The sequence below is a fragment of the Alexandromys fortis genome, unplaced genomic scaffold, assembly GCF_014885135.2.
Source record: "Alexandromys fortis isolate MF-2015 unplaced genomic scaffold, M_Fortis_MF-2015_v1.1 scaffold_61, whole genome shotgun sequence".
Taxonomy (NCBI): Eukaryota; Metazoa; Chordata; class Mammalia; order Rodentia; family Cricetidae; genus Alexandromys; species Alexandromys fortis.
This window is the reverse complement of record NW_026067962.1, coordinates 8,227,782-8,251,793: the sequence shown is the minus strand read 5'-3', so window position 1 is coordinate 8,251,793 and position 24,012 is coordinate 8,227,782. Positions and strand designations below refer to the sequence as shown.

Sequence of the window (24,012 nt, the reverse complement as noted above, 5' to 3'; positions counted from 1 at the left end):
AGGAAAATATCCTCTGAAGTACCAGGATCGAAGTCTAGCACAAATACACGTCCTTCAATACTCTCTCTCCATCATGCACGGGAACATTAGCATTTAAGGTTTGCAGTCCTACCCTTATTCCCCTTATCATAAAATCAATCTATTAAACAATATAACAAACGCATCAAACCTGCTTTTTCACTGAATTACTTAACTCTGGACTACTCAGGCTATGCACTGTTCATAATGGTAGGCAGGAATGGGTCTCGGCTCAACCTCGAGCTGTCTGGCTAAGTACTCTCTCTCGCTCCTCCACCTTACTTCTGTTAAGCCACTACTCTGTCACAAGGCTGGCTTTGGTTTTGCAAAGCTATGCAGATAAATCCCTGGGGAAAGAAAATGAGCAGGATACAAACACAACACATGTGGAAACGATTGTAAGTCATGAAACAGAAGAAAAGCAAGTGACCTGCTGTTTTAGGAGGTTACATGCTCATAATACAGAGCAGAAATAAGCAAGGGCTGGCTATGATGCTGTGAAATTCCAGAAATTAGTGGTGATGAAATTGAACATGCTATGGTCACAGTTTCTCTTGTATTCTAGTCATTCACAAGAACTAAACTGCCCTTTACTATTGGAGTATTTCATGGGTAAGGTATAACATTTTACACCAATTATTATGGTTCTCAGAATACAGTATTAAAGATCCCCATGAAAACATACCATAAGTTTGAAAAAATCAGGATCACTAATAAAATTACAGTTTGGATATAAAATGTCCTCCAAAAGCCCTGTGTTGAAGACTTCGTTGATGTCGGATGTCCCTTCTGTATATGTGTTGCTTTTATTGGTTGATGAATAAAGTTGCTGCAGCCAATGGATTAGCAGAGCAAAGTCAGGCAAGAAATTTGAACAGAGATATATAAAAAGAGTAGGCGGAGTCAGAGAGACACCATGTAACCGCCAAAGGTGTATCATGCTGTCACCGGTAAGCCATGCCACTTAGCATTTTAAGAAAAGCTCCTGGTTAGAAAATGCTTACAGACAGGCAACAAAGACAGATTCAGACAAAAATAAACCTCTGAATGAGTCACAGTGTTTTTAAAAAATGTACGTAAGTTTGAGAGAGAGGAAAAGGAGTACAGACAGAAAGAGAAGTACAGACAGTTAAAGATTAAAGGAGCAAAGATAATAAAATAAATATTAAAAAGTAATAGAGTAAAGACAAATAAGTCATGTAAAGATGGAAAATACACAGAGTCTGGATTATGCATTTTACTGTGTTTTCTTTGAATTTTTTGACTGCAGAGAGACATTTGATTCTAGGGGCTGCTAAACTAAACCAACATAAAGATGTCTTGACTTCAAAATTTGAGTCTAAGGATGTTAATTTGGAAAAGAGATTCTGCTTTTGTTTCCACAGAAGATGAGAGCCTGTGGATTCCTTCCAGACTAATGTGGTTTGATGAAACAAGACTCTCCCCCAAAATGTTTTCGCGAGCCCTAAAAATACTTCGCCCAACAAACAGTAGGAAGTAGTTTGGAGAAAACTATGCCCAAATTCCAAAAATGATTGTTTATAAATGTTTGTTTGCATTTAAATTGGGTTGATTATAAGTGACTAATGGTCACAGTCAATTTCTAAAAAGGGGGGGATATGATATATAGAGATGAATACTTTATATTGGTATAGATTTTTGTTCTATTGATACAAATTTACAGTTGATTTTGTTACGCTGTGTATATGTATTTCCGCTCTTGTTTATGGTATTGTGTTCGTGCAGCTCATTTAAAAATGTAATGTATAATTAAAAATTACAGATTAATAGTCATTTATAAAAGTCAAATTTATAGTCATGTTAATTAGGCCTTCTAGATATTTCAGTTACATAAATAACCTTCAACACTTCAAAGACCTACAGAAAATGACATTTAAAGGTTTTAAGAACTTAGACTTTTCTCAACAGTGAAACATGTCTGCTTCTGGCAGCACCAATAACTTCAAGAGGAAGATGGGCATCAAAGAGGCTCCTTATGGAGTTTGATAGCCATTTGGGCAAGAAACTGCTTTTGCCTGGACTACTTGATGGTATGCTATATAAACTGGACATGCAGGACCCACAGAAAAATGACTGCTAAACTTTCCAAAAGATGGGATGGCCCTTCAGGGTTCCTGCTTCAAAGAAGAAACTGACAGACATTATGCAGGACACAGAAAAAAGCAACTGATGAACTTTGCCAGTACAAGACAGAACAGATCTTAAATTTCCTGCTTCATGGAAAAGTCTGCCAGATGCTATGGGCCTGAAAGCTGCATATGGATGCCCCAACATTACAGAAGAGCTTTGGGTGACTGTCCAGACAACAAGAGGTCTCTGTCATTTCTAAAAGTTTAGAAGTAGCTTACAATGCATTTCCTGTTTAATTAAGTAATAGTATATCCTTCTCGGGTCTTTGATAGAGTTGAGGACAAATAGTTATAGTTTTCCTTATTCATGATAAAAGATAAGTTGAACATAAAACTTTAGACTCACAAAGATAGGATAGATGATAGAATATTTTCCTTAACTTGCCAAATAGTAAATGGGTTAAATATTGTAACTATAATTCCTGCTTGATAACTGTTTTGTATAATTTTACTATGTTAAAGTTAAAACCTTCCTTTTCAACTAGACAGAAAAAGGAGAGATGATGTGGAATATCCTTCTGTATATGTATTGCTTTATTGGTTGATGAATAAACCCGATTCAGCCAATGGCTTAGCAGAGTAAAGTCAGACGGAAAATCTGTAGAGAGAGATATAGAAAGAGAGTAGACAGAGTCAGAGAGACGCCATGTAACTACCAAAGGAGTAACATGTTGTCACTAGTAAGCCACAGCCTCATTTCAATACACAGATTAATAGAAATAGGTTAATTTAAGATGTAACAGCTAGCTAGGAATATGCCTAAGCTATTGGCCAAAGTGTTACAATTAATACAGCTTCTGTGTGATTATTTAAGTCTGGGCATCTGGAAACGAATAAGCAGTCTCTGCTTACACTTTTTAATAGGCTCATGGTGAGTGGAGCCAAAGGAAAGAAGATAGACCATGTGGTGGCATAGCCTTGGCAAGTACCCACACACAGACTCCTTCACGGCTGGTAAACTCTGAGCATGTACTTCCTCCAAGAGCTGAAATGAGCCTCTCCCCCTCAGAGTCATTTATCTCACGTACTTTGTAACAGAAAAGGAAAGCTGAGTAAGAAGATAAGTAAAAGGTAAGCACACAAACACCCACATATAAGGATTTATACGCTGATTTTATGAACTTTATGATAACTAGGTAGTAAATGAAAACTAGTTCTGAAGATAGCTTTCACTAATCTGTACCACTGAAGAAGGCTAAAATATGCACGCTCAAGTCCAACATACCATTACCCAAAATTCATCTTACTGGTGACAAAAAGAAAATGTCCCAATCCAATAGGCCTCAAGCATATTTTACATTTTGGTGATTGTTCTTCCATTTATGACACTTAAATTTTAAAAATATGTACATGATGTGACAAATTTTCATAAGTATAGAAGGCCTTTTTTTCTTTTAGTGCCAACAACAATAAAAATAATAATATACAACAAAGGAACCACCAGTAATCAAGTAGAGGGCATTATATTTAAAAGTGAGTGTGAAATCTGTCCAAAGCTCTTTGTGAACTGATACCAAGAGCTGATCCTTTATAAAGAAGGTAATTAGAAAAACTGGATCTTTGTTTTCCATATTTATCACAATATATTTAATATAGTAAATCCAAGTTTGTTTGTTTGTTTATACTATAGTAGGAAACTATTTCTAAGTCTTTCCAACAGCAAAAGTGCCCAAAGATGAGGAATCCATATGATGTCATTCTCAAGGGTCTTCCTGATGGAACAGTGGCAGAAGCAAGGATGCCACAGTCTGTTATCTCTCCCTAGTCAGTCGACTGCCCAGAAAAGCTGGGAGACTATGGAGAACCCAGGAACTCGGAAAGGGATTTGAAATATGAGGTTCAACTAACACCTAAGAAGTTATTGATAGATTTGAAGATGAAGTATGTTTGGGAGAGAAGGGGGAATCATTTTGAGAGAATAACTCAGTTTTGTGCTTTGTATTTGTGCTTAAGAAAACAAATTTGTTTATAAAATGTGCCCCCGTATCAGTGAGAGCACACTGTCACTAGCAGTCACTGGCAGTGTCATGGCACACATTTCAGGTAAAGTGTACGGAGATCACTGCAGTGATCACCATGTAGTCATACTTCAGCAAATACAAGACGGTGACACAATGTGCTTATTTTGAACTTCTGAGCTAACACATGTAAGAACAGATTTGGGTTCAGACAAAAAAAATTATACAAAATTAACCCCAATAAGCCCTTTTTGAAATTTATATATAATACAAGTAATTCAAAACTTGCGACTCAGAGAATAACTTTGATGTTCCTGAATATGACCATGCAGAAGAAATTAGCATATGGCTATACTAACATGAAACGTTTATATTTCCTTGTTACTTTCTTTTTAACACTTTAAAAATGAAAAAAAGTAAATTAAGACCTTAAGAATAATAGGAGACAACTGATTTTTAATATGTGTTAATATTTAATTTTAATTTGTCTTGTTATGAAAATAACAACATTATTCTAGACACAAAGATGAACACTGGAAACTACATGAGAACAATAACATTCCCCTCATGCTGGTGGTGGGAAGTTTGTATCATAATACTGATACTGAACTAATAAACCCTTAAACATAGCTATAATATAGTTTTCAAGAAAAATGCAAACAAATGATTCTATATAAAAAGAAGCACATATATTTCACGTTCAAATTCTCACTCAAAGGTTACCCTCATCCCAAAACAAGGTTTCTCTGTGTAACAGCCCTGACTGTCCTGGAACTCACTTTGTGATTAGGCTGGCCTCAAACTCAAGAGATCTACCAAGTGCTGGGATTAAAGGTGTGCACCACCATGCCTATCTCAAAGGTTCTTAAAATTAAAATAATACTTATGTCAATACAGTAAATGACTTTTAAAGAGACAGGATTTACTAATTTAAACCTTTTGATGTTTTTAAACAAAAATGTTTTGGATTAAACAACAATAATTTGGACCAAGACTTCTAAGAATCTGATTTTAAATAATGTTTTTTCAAAGAGTGCTATAATTGGTGGGACATTATATAGATCAGAGGAGCAACACCAGTTCTCACATGATTGTGACATGGAATCACATGCTCAGCCACACATTAGAGCAATTCTATATAAAGAGAGCCTTGGAGGAAGGGCAATATTCCTGGTATGGTGGGAACAAGTCTCAGTAATTTCAATATGGTTTGAAAGCTTTCTAACTCAAATGAACCATTAAGACTGCCAGGAGCTTGAAGAGGTGCACCTAATACTGCCCAACACCTCTGTCTCTGTCTTCAGAAGCAGGGTCTGGCAAACAGTTCTCAGTGCAAAATGACATTTTGTGAAGATGGAAAAATACTGGATGAGGAACTGGTCCCAGGCTCTGGGATATAAATGATGTATTATTTGGCTCCCTTCATATGCTGAAAAAGCACTTACTGGGAGCTGATATAAGATGTTAAAATGTGACCTTAACCAAACAATGAATAGTAATAGCTGACACATCAGACCCATCCACAGTTGAGCCTAGTTTATCTCAGCTAACTCCCTCATGTTCTTCCTTCCGTCAGGATCCAAATATCCCACTGGAGTGCTATAAAGTTACATGAATAATTTAACCATTCATTAAAAAGCATGCAGACTAACAGCCATGGCAGTTAAAAACACTATTATGATAAATTTCATATATAAATGATATATATATATGCTTTATTTTATCTAAAATTAAACTTTATGTTTTTGGTTGTGAGCCTAGCCTTTAACAGCTGAGCCATCCCTCCAGGCCAAATTTGTCAGATGTGCTGGCAAGTGCTTTGAATCCCAACACTAGGGAGGCAAAGCTCTGTGAGTTCAAGGCCACGCTGGTCTACAACAGGACAGCTATGGCTGTTACACAGAGAAATCCTGTCTTGAAACCCACCACCCCCCTTCAAAAAATAAACAGTGATTCATAATTGCTGATTTCTAAATATTTTAAACAAATATGCTTTCAAATGGAGAAGAATGAACTTAGACCTCCACCCCATCCCACAAATAAAAGCCACTCCCCTTGTTTCAAGGCATATGTGAAGATCTATCTGTGAAGGAAACAAGGATGAGGGTTTGCCATCATCTTGAGCTGGGCAGTGCTTTTTACATATGACATCAAAGTCACAAAATGTAATGTGTTCTTTGTCAAAACTAAAAACTTTGTGTGACACTATCACACACAAGAGAAAGGGAGAGAGAAGGAGGGAGGGAGGGAGGGAGGGAGGGAGGGAGGGAGAGAGAAAGGAAGGAAGGAAGGAAGGAAGGAAGGAAGGAAGGAAGGAAGGAAGAAAGAAAGAAAGAAAGAAAGAAAGAAAGAAAGAAAGAAAGAAAGAAAGAAAGAAAGCAGGCAAACTTACAGGCTAAGAAAAAAACATTTGTTTACTATACTAAGTGTATAACAAATGAAATGTTTCCCCAAAATAATTTGAAACTCATACAACTCAACATCTACAAAAACCAAGCTTAATACTGGGCACAGTTCACTGACAGAGTGCTTATGCAGCACGCAAACCTGGGATCCAGACCATCAAAAAAAGTACACAAAAAAATTTAAGCATGCAAAGATTGTAAATAGAATCATCTATAAAGAATACATAAATAACAAATAGCACATGAAAAATTTATTATTATTAGTCATTAGGAAAATTAAAATAAAAATGACAATGACAAACCAGTCACTAGATGCTTGCAATTACAACAAAAACAGTAAAACAAAACAAAACAAAACAAAACCAGGAAAACAAGCATTGATAATTATGTGAGGAAATAGTGAGTTTCAGACATACATTGTTAGAAATGTAAATATCACTGCCAATGTGAAAAGCAGACTGTTAAAATCTTAAATTTAGAATCCCTGTATGACTCGGTAATTCTACTGCTAGGTATATGACAAAGAAAAATGAACCCATAGTCACAAAGAATGAAAAATTTTCACAGTAAAAAGCCACAAAGTAGACATTATATATAATAATAAAACTAATGTTTTACCAGATGATGAAGAGACAAAATGGTATAATAAATCTAAGTAATGAAATATAAATCTAAGCAATGAAATAGTATTCAGTCTTATAAAGAATTAAAGATTGCCACATAGTATAACATGAATGAACTTTTAAAATATTATAGTAATAGAATGAAACTAAATATAAAAAGCCTATTGCTGTATGACCCTTTGCAGGTGAAAGGCCCAGCAAGAGACCTAGTCATAAGGATATGCAGTATCAGGAGATGAGACAAGTGTGGAACTGAGGCTATCTTCTAATAGCTGTGGAACACCGCTATGGGGACTAACATTCCAGCATCCTGTGGCAATTATGGCTGCACAGCATAGTGAAAATACTGAAACCTCTTGCTGTAATATAAAAACATGAATTTTATGTTCTATTAGGTCTATCACAAGGAAACAAACCACGTGCTAACACGGCAAAAGCTTTTCTATAGGAAAGCATTTAATGTAATCAAGAATTTTTAAATATGACTGTCTTTAAATAGTTATTCACTTTGGATTCCCAGGCTTATCATGTGTAACAATCACATACACATTAAAACTCAAGGCCTTGGTTAGCTTACGCTTGAGTGTAGACAGTGGACAGCACTTAACACCAACGAACAGCTCCAAGTGGTTGTTGAGTCATTTCTTGTTGAAGACATAACTCTAGTGTGCTCCACCATGGCACAGCAAATTGAAATTTCAATGATTAATCTACCAAACAGATTACTTCTACTACTAAATGATCTTCATAATGGAAATACAAACTAATGTGTTTTAAGAACCCACACAGTAATAATTGCTATTATAAAAGTGCTGTTGCCCTAGACACCTGTTTACACTATTCCTCTAGTGAGGTTCCAAACACATGAAAAGCCCCATCATTACATACATGCAGTATAAGAAATCTCTAACATGCTGACCATAGCAACTGCCGTTAGTATATCCCAGCAGGGCCTCACATCATCTCGCATCTCCATTAGAAGTTAGAATGGTATACACAGCCTCCACCACACTATGCTGTGAAACCTGTTCTGTTTTTACCAACATTTCCTGTAGCTACTATCTTACTATGTCTAGTAAACTACGACAGTGGACTATGTATAGAAACTGTGTATAAATGGCTTAATACTACCCAGTTTCCAGCATCCAATGGAGGCCTCAGAATGTCCACAGTAAGAAAGGTCTATTACAAAAAGGCTTTTTCTGTTTTTGTTATAAAAATTTGACTTGGGGTATATTATATGCACCTGTAAACAGAGTCCAGTGCACAGAGAAAGTTGAATCTGCTCTGCTTTTCCTGTCTGTGAGCATAAACACATAACCCTAAAAGAAGCAAGACAGTCATCACTGGGGAAACACACAGTCAATCCTACTTACTGCTGATGAGCCCAGTACCGATTTTGGAGACCTAATTATTCCAGCAATTGAATGACGAATAGATTCAAATTTGGATAGCCTCTCCTTTCGTTCCTAAAAGGAGTAAGAAGCAGCCATTAGCAGTAGCAAACCATTGAGTGTTTACATTTTAACATTTAAGTATTTTTTAATAGCTTAGCTAACTATGTCAAATATAAAATTCCTGGAATAACGAATGCATGTAAAATTATAGCATTTTGCTCTTCTGGTCCCTCAATAAATGTCTTGATTTGGAAAAAGAACTATATAAGTCATTTAATTGTGAATCCCGTGTAAGCCAAGTTAAGCCTCCAAAAACCTCACTGATGGTGAGGGTCATGAAGGCAGTGACCAAGGGAGGGAGAGCAGGTAAACAGTTAGGAAGGGGCAGCAGAACCCTCTCAGCAGCCAGTCAGCCTGTACTTCTCCTTCCAGGTATATTTCTGAATATCACACATCACAGCAGAGAAACACCTTCTAAATTTTCAGATCTTCAGATCAACTTTACCACTGCAAGTGAATGGAGAGTGAGGATAGAAAATGAGACTTAAAAGGAGAAGGAAAAAAGGAGGTATAGAGAAGAAAGGCTGGAAAGAGGGAGAACTGGCCTGTAGCCCGGGACTGGGTCACGTTCCAGCTGCTGGCCAGCAGCAGACAGAGAACAAGAGCACTGGCCATAGGCTGCAGCATCTCTACCGTTTCCTACCAGCAGGGAAGCTCAGTGCTAGCGTTCACTCCTGTCTGTCCCCAGAATCCATTATTAGTTTCTCAACTCCAGCGTGACCCTGTCCACCTGCCCACCCTACTGTTTATACTTCTTCTAAGACCAGCCAGAAAATAGTTCTAACTAGTGTACAAACATATGAACATCAATCAATGGAAACAACTTAGCATAATCTTCTAATAGAACAGGGAATTTCTCCTTTTTCAACATTACTGCACTAACTTAGGATCTCATAAAATCACTATTTGTAGATAAATATGATCACATATGAAACTGAAAAAAACCTTGCTTAGACTTACAAGGGACTAGAAGTTGGTACTTTGAACATATGCATAGTTAATATACTTCTAGAGAAGCACATCATTCCCACCATACAAATGGTGATCCCTTGGGAATGTGGGGAGTTGTTTGGTAGCTTTAACCCAAATGAGATGCACATTTAAACAGATTAGATAGATAGATAGATAGATAGATAGATAGATAGATAGATAGATAGATACATACATACATACATACATACATACATACATACACAGATATAGAGATAGAGATGCTAGAAGGCCTGAGCGAAAGAGCACTGAAACACAAGAATATAGTGACCTTGGCAAAGCATGCCTGTCCTCCTCATCCTTAAATTGTTTGTATGTGTATGACTTGTTAACTCTTAAATCTATTTCTGATGCTTCAGAAGTCTGAAAAAGTAAACCTGATTTAAAAAGAAATAAGAAAAAAAAGAAACTATATAGCCAGGACTTAAGGCAGACTGCTGGTGAGCCAAGCAGGCATGCTGTGTGCAGGACCGAGCAGAGCACACACGCTGAAGAACAAGGCAGAGGCTGGGCCTTCCACTCTCCAAAGAAACTGCGCTTTCTCCCCTTCCTTTCTGGATCTGCTCTGCGTAGCTGGAGAAGGCACCTAGTTGCTGCATCCACTGACAGAAAGATGACATGAAAGTGCTAACGTCACCTGTATGGTGGTGACATCGTCACAGGAAAGCAGCAAGCACTTCTACTGCGCCTGCACACTTTTCCTAGGGTGGCTTTCTTCACTGGCTTACTAGAGGAAGCGTTATTCCAGTGTGAGAGTACTCATAAGATACAACTGAAAAGTACACTGAGAAATCAGAACCCAAAACTATAATTTTCTCCAAATAAAGGTAAAAAAAACAATTCAGGGGAGAATTTTAAGAAGAAAAAGCATTCTCAATGTATGAAATGACTAAATGTACTCATATGGTAAACTGGGATGTCCACAGCATAACTGGGCATCCCACCCTAGAAAAGAAAACCTTTCACTAAAACTCTGCAACATTTCCTCAAGAGGGTAATACCAGAATTATACCACAGTTTAGAACTGCATGATAAATAAGTACAGGTGTGAGAAGAAACTGACTTCCAAGCCCACTTTCCTGACATTAAGTCACAAAGTACAAGAGCACAACTGGCAAACGCAGGCTTTCTAAAATTTAAAGGCACTATTTAGATAGACTGATCTGAAAATATATCAGTAATCACAGTAATACCATCTTATGATTTAAGGATGAGTAATCAAAATGCAAATGGGATTTACAAAGTATCCTAGCCAGTTACTGCTTACTGGGTGCCCATATTTCTAAGAGTAAAACATCAAATTCATTTGCTATGTCTTGTCTATTTAAGATTCAATATCAGCTTTAAATGAAAGTCTACCTAATAACTAATAACTAATAAAATCAGACTGTCCTGAATTTGACAGCTGATTTTCCTAGGCAAGAATTAAATGACTATCTAAAAGAAAATAAAGATGGATGCTCTCTTTATTTCCAGAGTGAAGTGTGCCTGCGCCGGGCTGCTGGTGGGGGCAGTGAGTTCATCCACCTCCAGTGAGGACAAGATATGAAGTTTGCACAGGGGGCAGATCATCTGGCAAAGTGACAGCTCCTCCCAGTGGAGGGAGGCAGGAAAACAGGAGAGCACGAGACAGCACCTCATGTTACCAAGATTCCGATGAGAAAAAAAACAGCCTTGACAGCTAAGTTCCACATGCAGAATGAGTTTCACACCTCGTTTAAGAATAGTTTTTAATAGTGTGAAATTAAATAAGTAAATTAATCAGATCTTGATGAGACATCCCTCCCTCTCCTCCCACCCACGTTTCACTGTTGACTTTATGTCAAAGAATTAAAAGGCTACTTATAGAAATTAAAGCTAAGAGGTTACCTTTTAAATCAATCACCATAGAAACAATGCCTAACTACATCTATAAATCTATATGCACACACATATAAAACTAGACCATTTCATATTAACCATAAATTTATCTGTTATCACCCATTATTGATATCTTCAGCCTCTATAGGAAACAACACCTAAATTCCCTAAAGCTTAGTCTTAACTTTCTGGGTTTCATGTGACTCAAATTCTGCAGCAGGAGTGTCCTCTGCGGCCTGCTGAAGCGTGAGCAGAAGCACAAAGGGCAAGAATCACCGACTGGCAGAAATCAGAGGCTACTGCAAACGGCTACCTTGTTGCTGCAAAGAGCTATGACAACACTCACTAAACCACACAGCCGTTCTCCAGCAAGGCCCTCGGAGAAGGGCTATGGTGGGAAACAGAAGGCTCTTCTACTGAAAGGGACGAAGACTGCACATCTGGCCAAATGACTAGGCTGTTCTCGGCCTCCCCAGCAGTTGGAGGAAGGCTCAAGACTAGAAAACTCCTGCTACTGAGACCTCTGCCTGTGACTGTGATGCACTGCACGGTCCAATACAGCGCAAGAGTATCAGTGCCAGACGCTGCCCACGTAGGTCAGTACTATTTTATGCCCAGAGGTCCTCACACAGGCGCTGCCCACGAAGGTCAGTCCTATTCCACACCCAGGGGCCCTCACACAGGCACTGCCCACAAAGGTCAGTCCTATTCCATACCCAGGGGCCCTCACACAGGCGCTGCCCACGAATGTCAGCCCTATTCCATACAGACGCTGCCCACGAATGTCAGTCCTATTCCGTGTCCAGTGGTCCTCACACAGGCGCTGCCCACGAAGGACAGTCCTATTCCTTGCCCAGGGGCCCTCACACAGGCATGAGGGGAGGAGTCAACTTTCAAGTGGCTATGGGGATACATTTTTTGTTCATAATGTGTCATTAAAACAGTAACTCAATGCTATTTCCTGCAGACTTCTGTAAACAAGCCCAATCTCATGACATTCTTTGAAGAAACAACCTGCCCTAGAGGAACAGTCAAACCAGGAGCTGAAGAATCAAGAGAAAGATGACAGCTACACTCAGAACGCTAGGCTGAGAGCCAAAATTTTTAGGGACTTCTTAAGCAAAGCAGACATGAAATTTGCAGGGATGTTGCTGAGAAATACCTGCGAGGACATTACACCACAGAGAAGACTGCCCGAGAAAGTCAATGCTGACAATGACCATAAGTACAGGAAACACCTTAAATATCAGCACGTCCCTTTTGAAAAGGAATGCACTTACGCATAAGCAAATGACTTGATCTTTTAAAAGAAATACACTTACACATAAACAAATAACTCGATCTTATGCAGATCTTGATTTTTCTCTGAAGAATGAAAAATAGATGATTTTGTTTCAACAGGATTTAGAATTTAAGTATTAAAAGAGTTTCAGGATGACTTGTTTGAGCAATTGGTTTACACTGAAGGTGCTGAGGCACTCAGTGCCCAGTCACCAAGTTGAGAATGCCATATTGTCCTCTGATGTTTGCATATTAAGGATATTTATTAAAAGAAACACAGCCAACTTGATAAAGTCAAGTATCTTCATACCCACCAAAAACTAAATTAAGCCACAAATGTATAAAAGGAAAGTGTGATGATTTTAAAAAGATATCACTGTAAAAGAGCAATGCTCGGGGCACTGGGAGCTAAGCTGTAAAATGTTAAGATCATTTTTCTTACTTTCCTAAGTCTAAGCCAGCTGCACAAGAGGATGCCCCTGTGTAAGCCAGAGTGAAGAAGGTGGCTCTAACAGGCTCCCCTCCTACTTAACACCCAGATACAGTTCAAGCTCTACAGTGCTTTTCCTAAATGTGTAATCAAAATCCCTAATAATACTTCTCCTCCTCCTCCTCTTCTTCTCCTTCTTCTGACTATTATATTTAGAGCAAATTTAGATAGACAGTAAGGTAGACACACAGAATGAAGAAGCAGATTGCCATATTGCTCGCAGACTCACCACATCAACTGACTTAGGCCAGGTGACTGCACTGTCACTCAGAGTCCACAGCTGGGATGAGGGGAGCGCTTCTCTGGGGTACTCTGAGTTTTCAGCACCGCAGTATCAAACAGGAATGTGACTGCCAGAAACTCTGTGCTTGGCACATTCACTCCTCCTCCCCAAGGCACTATGTGGAAACACGACCACAAGTGTGGGTTGCTGCTGCATCTCCACCCCTCCTTGAGGAACACCTCCCGGGTCCCACAGCTCAAGTGCTGCGGGGCTCTGCTCTGGGTCTGTGTGTGTGTGTGTGTGTGTGTGTGTGTGTGTGTGTGTGTGTAAATTAATGTCTAGTTTCAGTGTAACCAAGCCTTTGTTTTGAAAGCAAGGAAGGGCATAATAAAACATAAAATTCTTCTACTTTCCTTAGAGGACCATTGAAACAAGAAACACGAGTGCCCAGAGTAGCCATGCTGTGTGAGCCATGTGTAATCAAGCGTATTATCAACGTCACCTACTCTCGGGGATTACCCACTTAACAAACTGTTCCCATCAGGTTAGAATAACCTCATCAAAAAGAATCGAAGAAAAAGGTGAAATAAAGAGTTTGTGGGGGCAGTTCAAGACAGGGTTTCTCTGTGTCCTGGAACTCTACAAAGCAGGCTGGTCTCGATTGAATTCACAGAGATCCACCTGCCTCTGCTTCCTGAGTGTTGGGATTAAAGGTGTTCACCACCACTGCCAGGCTGAAATAAAAAATTTAAATTAAAGATCATCTGATGTTTCTTCCTTATGTCTATAATGAACAATAATATGAAAAAATAGTATTATATACTTACTCACCTGTGGAGAGTGAAGGAAGGGATGGAAGAAGGGTGAGACAGAGAGAGGAAGGGGGGAACAGAGACGGAGCTGAGCCTGCAACCTGGAGCTGCTGGAACACAGCAGCCTAGACTCCAGCATTAGACCATCTGGTAGGAACCAGACCATCTGATGGTCGCAAGCACTGCTCTACATTTTTTTTTTTTTTTTGGTTTTTCGAGACAGGGTTTCTCTGTGGCTTTGGAGCCTGTTCGTCTTTCCTCCTGCTCCAGTCTGCTCCCTGCCTCCATCAGCATGCCTTATCTCCCCCAGCTTTCCTTCTGTGTCTGGTCTATTATTAACTAGCGCATCTAATGAATCCCACTTCTAATGTACTTTTCCACCAATGTTATTTTTGATAGCAGCATACTGCTGCTGAAATGCTCCATCTTTTCACAGCATTGTCCATCCTTTGTATTGGATCCCTTGGTCTTTTTGTAATAGCTACAGCAGACGTACCATCTGGTCATTTCATTATGTGGGTCATCTCCTGTCTGTCTATGTTATAAATAATGAGTTACAAGTCTTTTAAGCATGTCATATATTCTTCCATTATATCCCAGAAAACTTGCATAAAAGAAAAGGAGTCTGAATTTCCTAGAGAAAAGAGCACATCTATTTACTGCTCTTGATGTCAAATGTCTAAAGACACAATAATGGCTATGAAGCAGGACCTGGACTGGTTATAATTTCAGTGTGAATGACCAGCCCCTTATTCACATCACTAAGGAGCCACCTTTCAGATTCAAGTACCCACTGAGCCAGGGGTCACAGCCCCATGTGTTACAAAACTACAAGTTCAAATAAGTCCTTTCTTCTATAACTTGCCTTGGTGGAGTTTTATTAAAGCAATAGAAAACAACATATCTTGCCTCAAAAAAAGACAGAGAAGAAGCTGGGCGGTGGTGGCGCATGCCTTTAATCCCAGCACTCGGGAGGCAGAGGCAGGCGGATCTCTGTGAGTTCGAGACCAGCCTGGTCTACAAGAGCTAGTTCAGGACAGGCTCCAAAGCTGCAAAGAAACCCTGTCTCGAAAAACCAAAAAAAAAAAAAAAGACAGAGAAGGAAGAGAAGAGGTGAGGGAAAGCAGGGAAGGGAAGAGGGGACACTAGGTAGGTACTGTTGTCCCACTCTGATCTGTCACGTGAGTCTAAACACTGCCATGACAAGTTTGTGCAAACCTCATTGGGAGCCATGTGCTCATGCAGCTCCGGGCAGGACAGCAGTACTCAAAGGCCTTCCTTCTCTTACAGAAGACTTCCCCCTTGCTGAACAGGCTCGCAGAGATTTCTTCCTTTGCTCAGCTCTCTGATGGATTGTTAAAAGCTATTATCAGTAGCCCACTGCCCTATTTTTTCTTATTAGGAATCACCAGTGGTCTCGGAAGCTTTCCATATCCAATTATATTTGCATTTTCAAAAGAGAAGTCATCTATCAGTCACCATTTCACTCCCATTATGTAGGAAACAAAGCAAGAATTATACTCAGGGTCTTCACGAAGGCAGACACTAAAAAGCATTAATTTATCAAATAGTCTTCATTTTGAGGACACATAGCCAAGGGTACAGACTATATTCCTCAACTGATAATGTAAAGGATTAAAGGCCAAGCAGGCACAGGGCAGCTTCATGTAATCCCAGATCTAGGGACACGGGAATACAAGGATGAAGAGTTGGATGTTAGCCTGGGTGGCTAATAAGACCTTTATTTTTAGGAAAGATAAAATGCCAAACATCTCATAAATTTTGGTTTCTGTTAGTGTTTTTCCCCCTTTGCTTACTGCTTTTGGGAGTAGGAAGATTCTCTCTCTTGGCACTGTGCTTACTGCAAAGGCTCCACAAGGACACTGTGAAGACTACTAAGTACATGTCTTATTTTTGTAAAGGTTTAAGTTTCCAGCTTTATCACAATGTCTCCTGGGTGCATTTGCTGCTTAGTATTCTGCTACAGCCCAGGCACCAATAATCCTCTTACCACTCAGCATTCCTTCCTGCTGCCTCCAACTAATAATGGGGAACATTTGCAACTTCAAGGCTGCAGTCAAAATTGCAGTCATTAGAACATAATCAGAAAAGGTAAGACATAAAAGAAAATCCTAAGACAATAAAAATAAAATATAATAATAATAAATTTTAAATAAAGAAAGGTAGTGGGGTTTTCCCCCTTTACATTATCAGTTAATAATTTCCAACCAGGAGATATAGTTTAAAAAGAACTCAAAGGAACTCCCATCCCCAACCATGAAGCTATCTCCAACTTACAATTACTTGCAATGGAGAAAAGAAGTTTTTTTCTAATGGAGTTTTACTGGGCATATAAACCACACTTAAAGAGCAGGTCTCATGCCCAGCAGTAGATGGCCAACACAAAAAGAACTCAGTGGTGTTTCTGTAGATAATTTTTGCTTTGTTTGTGCTTTTTAAAATCTTATTTGTCTTTTGCTTATATATTATTGTTTCCAGTTTTGCGTTTTCATGGATGTGTGTGTGTATCTGTATGCACACATGCACATCTATGTATTTCTTGCACCTTTTATTTTGTTAATTCTGGTTTGTTTGTTTTTTATTTGCTTACTTGTTTTCTAAAGAAAGAGAAAGAAGGCATAGAGTTGAATGGGTGGGAGGGGGATAGGACCCGGAAGGGATGAAGGATGGAAACTGATCAGAATATATTGTGTGGGAAAAGCATTCTGAGTAAAACAGCTGCAGCCTGGAGCTGGACAGATGACTTTAAGAAAGAAGGAGAGAACTTGGTCAAGCTCTGAATGCCCATCTCCCCTAACCCGCCTAAGAAACCTGGTCACACTCTGGGACAGTTTCACCTCCTGCCTGAGAACCTAAGAATCAATGAGTACAACGGTAGGAGGAGCTCACAAACAAAAACAGAACAATTCTTGATGGCACAGTTGGAAGTTCTGCATATCTTCAGATATAAGGGTAGATTAACTCTTTTATGAGTAACCTGACTTAGGTTAATTAATTACATCAATACAAAACTACTAACCCAGCATGCTTCCTTGGAATGTGCAATTGTAATTAAAGAGTTCCAATAAGCAATTACAAATGTGTATTCTCATGTTCACTGAATCACTATTCACAATGCCAAGAATCAATCTAAGTGTCCACAATGGATGAGTGGATGAGGAAAATGTGTATGTCCACAGTGTAATAAATACTATCCAGCCATAGAGAAAAAATTCAAGTCTGGAGATGGCTTAGTGGGTACAGGTGCTTGCTACACAAACAGGAGGCCCTGATTTCAGTTGTTCAGATCACACATGAAGAGCCAGGTTTGACAACCTGGTAACTCCACCTGTAATCTCCGAACTGGCAGAAGCAGAGTCAGGAAGGGCCGAAATAGTGCTGGCCAAGCAGCCTAGCAAAATTGGCAAGGGATTCAAAACCATCAAAGGTCCCATTGTCAGGTACAGATGTATTTTCCACACACAAGTCTCAATTATTTTCTAAAAATTTTGTTCAAATTCCTTGAGTGAAGACTTTTAGACAATCTAAAATTCAATTGAAATGTCTTTTTCAAAAAGAAATGCAATGCCCCCCAAAAATGTTTCCTTACTTGTTCTAAGAGCAATGCAAAGATGAAACGACTAATTACCAGCAATACTGCATGAGTTGGCAAACTCCAGAGGAATGGGAATGATGCTCGGCTCAGGGGACAAGTGCTGTCACACGTCCTCACTTCTGCAAGTGCAAGTGAGCACTTGTTTCCTTACCTTGCTTCTGAGCACCACAGCAGAGAGACAGCCATAGAAGCAAACAGAGATGGGTGGAGTCCATCAAAACTTTATTTAGGGACATAGAAACCTGATCGTTATAATTTTTAAATGTCACAATATATTTTTTCTTTTGATTTTTACAAACATAAAATAATAGAAACAATTTGTGACAGGTAGTCACCGCATACAGGTCAGGTTTGGTACACAGGCCATGATATTCTACCAGTAATGTGTCATTTAAGTTATATAATCTGAGACAGAGACTGTATTAAGAATGACTAACAAGAAGATTTAGAACTCAGAGTAAGGTTCACATTCCCAGCCTACCACTTCCATTTCCTAACTATATAACTCTGGCCAAGTTGTCTATCCCCTCTCTTCACCAGTTTTCTTTTGTGTAATCTCGGAATCATACTAGCGATTATTAGGTAGGTAGGGTATTGCCAAACAAGACTGTGGTAAGGTTCAAATACGATACACAAAGGAATTAGTAACACTCTGGGCATCAAATAGCTGGCTAACCCTATCTGAGTATGAGTAACTACCGCTCTACTGATGTCATAATCAAAACACAAGAAAAATTTCATCAGTTGAAAGTATCAATTATTGCATATAAAAACTACCTACATCCAACTTACCATAAACAGGATTAAAAAATAACATATTAAGCAAAACTGGCTTAGTGTAATATTGCAGGCCTGGAATTCTGATATGTTTACAGTCCACCTCTGAATATAGCGAAAGCCAGGATTAGAATATATATCCTTATATATGTACATATACATGCGCGTGCGCGCACACACACACACACACACACATACACACACACACAAGGGGTCTACAATCCCACTGTCTACTTTATTATCAGAGCAATGATGTGGGCATTTATAAACCAAACTGCAAACACAATTTCTTCCTGAATGATGGAGGATAAAAGTGAAGCACACAAACAACAAAATTAACAGTAAAAAAAAAATGTCACTGAGGCTGAAGTTAAAGGTAAACTGCTGAGTGCCAGGCAATTATGATGGTTCCAGGAGAGGTGCAGCACTTGGGAGGCTGAGGCAGGAGAATGAGTTTGAGGTCATACTTGTGTACATAGAAAATTCATAGCCAGCCCAAGAAACAAGAAGCCCTGTCTCAAAGAAAGAAAAGTAAGCTGTCTACACACAAGACCTTTGGTAAAACATTTAATATTCCTGGGACTCCTGGGATAAATAATCATAAAATACCTCATAGAAAAAGTAGAAGGACCAGCTTTAAGCAAAGGTAAAGATCTCTCCTCCAAGAGCTCCACATGTTAAGTTCTTTGTTAACAGAAGAAAAGACAGAAACACAGTGGCTTGGATGGTGCGCCCCACAAAGATGTCTCCCAGAAACCTGTGGGTTCTGAGGGTGGGAGGAGGTACAGATACCATGATGAGACTATCCTAGATGATTCGAGTTCCTTGTAACCCAATGACAGGCACCGTCAGATGACAACAGACAGACAGAAAAGCTGGTAAGACTATTCAAAGGAACAGACTGGCAAATTCTGTCATAATTCAAAGAACAATAAGGATTCCAGGAGCTACCAGAAGCTAGGAGAGAAGTACCAGGAGGTTCCCTGCAGACACAGAAGGAACCAGTCACACAGCGCGCTGGGGCTTCAGACTAACCCAACGGTGGCAGGAATTTCTCTTCTCTGTCAAGTTTGTAGTGATTTATTATGCTGTCAAGAACATTAATATAAGGTGACAAAGAATAATCATTTCATATTTGTCTTATAAAGCAATACCTGGCATTCTAATGCTACAAAAAAATCACCCTTTATAACAAAGCAGAAAAACTGGTTAAATATGACATTGTTCTCACAAAGTCTATACAACAAAATTAATAAAAATATGTGTGTACATGCATGTAGAATTTGTCTTTCTTTTCCATATTTTAAAAACTCATCTCTAGCAGAAAAAACACCGTGCCTTAAAATTTACTGTCAACAATATGTTGCAGTTCCAAAAACCTATTTTCTCAGCAGGAGCCTTGATTATGCCAAGAAACCATGTAGCAATATTCACAATCAACCACAAGGTCACTGAGTTTTCATATGCCTACAGCACAGGACAAAGAAAACGGGTTCTTTTCTCTGCTTTGCCCACATCATTTTCACAGAAATCAGCACGGTTTGAGGCCTCCAATATCTTAGGGTCTAATACTGTTTCTGACAATCTGTCATCAGGAAAGAAAAAGGACATTGAAAGGAACCAAAGGCTAAGAAGGTGCAAGGCTGGGTGGGCTCAATTGCCAGCAGCATAGGCAAGAATGAATGAATGAATGAATGAACAAACGAACGAAAAAAAAGCAGCTAACTACCAAACCAAAAATAAGTAAGGAAATATTTGCATATGCAGATAAACTATTACTAAAAAGATCAACATTGAAAATTGAGTACAGAAATTCCTACACAATAATTTCTCTCTCACCTGTTGCAATAAAACTCCATAAAATGAGCAGCAGAATGAACCTCCTGTATTTAAGTTTCCCTTCTTCAGTATTTGATCACATAAAACATGGGAAACTGGAGGTGAAATCTGTCCCTCAGAATGCTTGCAAAGATGACAGCTCTGACTCCACTCTCCTCTGTACTGCCACACACTCCGAGTGTCTCCAGAGTCGATCAAATGATCAACATCAGTAAGTCATTCAAAACTTTAGGAGGTAGGGGAGGTAGAAGTACTTTAGTTCTTATCCTGAAAACATTTAATGATAACTCATATTCTGTATAAAACTATGGCTCATTTATACCTATAATGATCTTCAATTCTACAATTCAAAAATATGAGAAAAATAGAAAGAGACCTATGAGTCTAATTATAAGAATTATAATTATGAGGATTACAAGAAGTGGGATGCTGCCACACACACAGGAAGGATGCTGCCATTATAATAAGGACACACACACACAGTAAGGACCACTTTGTCCTGGAATGGTGAAATAATGGATTAGTAAGGGCTGCCAACCAAACCACAGCAGAAATAAAAAATGACAACATCAAGAATGGCTGCACACATCTGCAAGGCCAACATTTAGGAGGTCACCCAGCAAGATAACTGCCAGTGCAAGGCCACCCCTGGCTACATATGGAGAGTCTGTCTCAAAAAGAAACAATCAAAAAAGATAAAACACGAATAAGGGAGGTCTTTGAATAGTAACCTAAAAAAACTTGGATTCACATTCCAAAAATTTTATTCAATGCCTTCTACATCCATTAACTCTCAAAGTAGTTCAGAGAGTCACCCAATGATTTAAGTACTGTCAAATGAGTAAAACTGAGGAGCATCACTGCTAATGATTTAAAGGTAACGTTAAAGAGGACAGCCATAGTGTGCCACCTGAAGTCTCAAGAAAAAACAAACAACAAAATCTCTGATCTGCTTAGAAAACAGCTGATGCTGAAGGTGGCGAGCATTTCCTGAGCGCTGATGATGCACCAAGCGCAAGCACCACTGCGCTGGGCTGCCCTGTGCCTCCCTTCGGCATTCTACAGCCCCATTTATCAGGTCCTGCTAACACCTTCTTCTCACAGATCAGAAAACCAAAGATTACAGAGTGCTTAAATAACTTCTCCAAGAACATAATAATGAGTTCTTATTTGCAATACTGGTTCTCACATTAAAATCTAAAGTGTACTACAAATTCAAAATTCCTTCTCATACTGATGTGTTGACAAGATTATACTACAAGTTTAAATATCAACTTCACCGATTCAAAAGTATACGAAGAATATATAGATATATAGAATATTCTTTTGAGGCCTACAAAGATATAAAATAGTTAACAGATATCTTAAAACTTAAATAGAATTTAAACATAACTTATCTTGGAACTAAACATAATGCTTCATTTGGGCATATCTTCTAACAGATTCCTTCTTAAAATAAACTGTACATCCCTGTCTTCTGAAATACTTGCAAGTAAGCAAGGTTGATGTTCTTGTGAGCTAAAGTATTAGCGACTCTACTATGCAGCTTCTCCTGGCTGCATTTTGTGCCTTTCCTAACTGCCATGATCTTAAAGTATTCCTAACTTCTGAGACAAGGTTATATCCTGGAAATACTTTCAGTCAGTGGGGTCTTTTACTAGTTTACTATTCTCTTCATTCACAGAGATCTCATCCTTAATAGCTTTTCTATATACCAACCACAAGTAGGCTGAAAAAGAGACAATGGAAACATTCCCATTCACAATTGCCTCAAAAAAAAAATCTCAGAATAAGCCTAAACAGGGGTGGTGGTGAAAGAAGTCTATAATGAATATTTAAATCTCTGAATTAAGAGATTGAAAAGATAACAGAAGATAAAAAAAAAACTTTCCATGATCATGAACTGGTACAATTAGTATTGAGAAAATGACCATCCTACCAAAAGCAATTTAGAGCTTCAGTGAAATCCCAATCAAAATAACATTCTTTACAGAAAAAGAAAAAGACTCCCAAAATTCATATAGAAGCAGAAAATACCCCAGAAAGCCAGAACAATCCTGAGCAAAAAGTTCAGTTCTGGAGAGATTAACACACCAGATTTCAGGCTATAATGCAAAGTTATAGTAATAAAAGCAGCATGGTACTGACACAAAAACAGACAAGTAGATCAGTGGGATGAAACAGACCCAAACACGAGTGCATGTCATTACAGCCATGATGTTTGAGAAAAATGCCAAAGCACACTAGAAAAAAGACAGTGTCTCTAACAAATGAACTAGGGAAACTTGATACACACACATAGAAGAACAAACAAAATTCACCCAAAACTATTATCTTGCAGGAAACTCAATTCCAATGTATCAACGACCTCAATTTGAAACCTAATGAAACTCCTAGAAGAAAACATATGCAGGCGAGTTTAGAAATCAGATATGATTACAGATTCTATGTATATGTAGAGATAGATTGATAGGTAGTAGGTGGATGGGTGTGTCAGCAGACAGACTGACAAACAGGGCAGTTACACCACACAGGGAGCCACAGACAACTGATAAGAACCACAAACCCTCCCTTGGGCTTACTGGTGGGCAGGGGTAGACCACTGATCAGACTATAGCCTCGTGTCATTATTGCGGCAGACACCACATACTTTAGATATACGCCATGGTGAAATCAAGGTGAAATTGACCTGAAAGTCTCTTTCCTGGGGACTATCTCCCATAGATGGGAAGATACTAGGCAAGTTGCCATGGACAAAAGCAATTGCTAATCCTGCCTAAGTATAGAGACTATAAACCACAACAATAAATGTTGCTTACTGTAAGAAAAATGTTAATTTTAAAAAGTGCAATAGTGGCACTTTTATCACAGGATTAACCAACAACCGTCTACTTAGACATGAAACCTGCTCATCATGAGAGACTTCAGGTGTGGTACTGTAAGCCTAGCCAACTCCCCATTGCTGGAGAGGTCAATAACCTGAGAGCAGAATCCACTACTGCCATGCTCCTAAGGCGATATGATGCCTAACTCTATTCTAAATAACTACCCTCTACCCACAGAAAAATACATTTCTTACCCCTCATCAAAGAAGTTTCTTTTTGTAGATGGGGACTACTACAGAGATCCACAGCTGGTCAAATTACGGAGAACAGGTTACTGTTGAGTACTCAACCCAACTAGCACTTCTACAAAGCACCACCTTCCATATATGGCTCAGAGAACATTTTGGAAGACAAGGCTGAAAAATTTTAAGAGTCTGTTATTGAACAGTGTTTTCAAGACATGGCAAAAAGCTGTACCTGGGAAATCTCAACAATATCGTTGTCTAAAGAAGACCTGAATAAGCCGGGAGATGGTGGTGCACGCCTTTAATCCAGCACTCTGGACGCAGAGGCAGGCGGATCTCTGTGAGTTTGAGACCAGCCTGGTCTACAGAGCTAGTTCCAGGACAGGCTCCAAAGCCACAGAGAAACCCTGTCTCAAAAAAAAAAAAAAAAAAAAAGAAGAAGA

General features: G+C 38.9%; 1 protein-coding gene across 4 annotated transcripts in view; it reads right to left on the bottom strand.

Annotated features, from left to right (window-relative positions):
* Positions 1–24,012, bottom strand: part of Fer (FER tyrosine kinase) — a 310,511-nt gene that overhangs the window by 166,118 nt on the left and 120,381 nt on the right. For all 4 annotated transcript variants that reach the window (XM_050153485.1, XM_050153482.1, XM_050153483.1 and 1 more), the window contains one exon: positions 8,531–8,623. In XM_050153485.1, the coding sequence (XP_050009442.1) occupies positions 8,531–8,623 (93 nt within the window). The remainder of the gene's footprint in view (positions 1–8,530; positions 8,624–24,012) is intronic.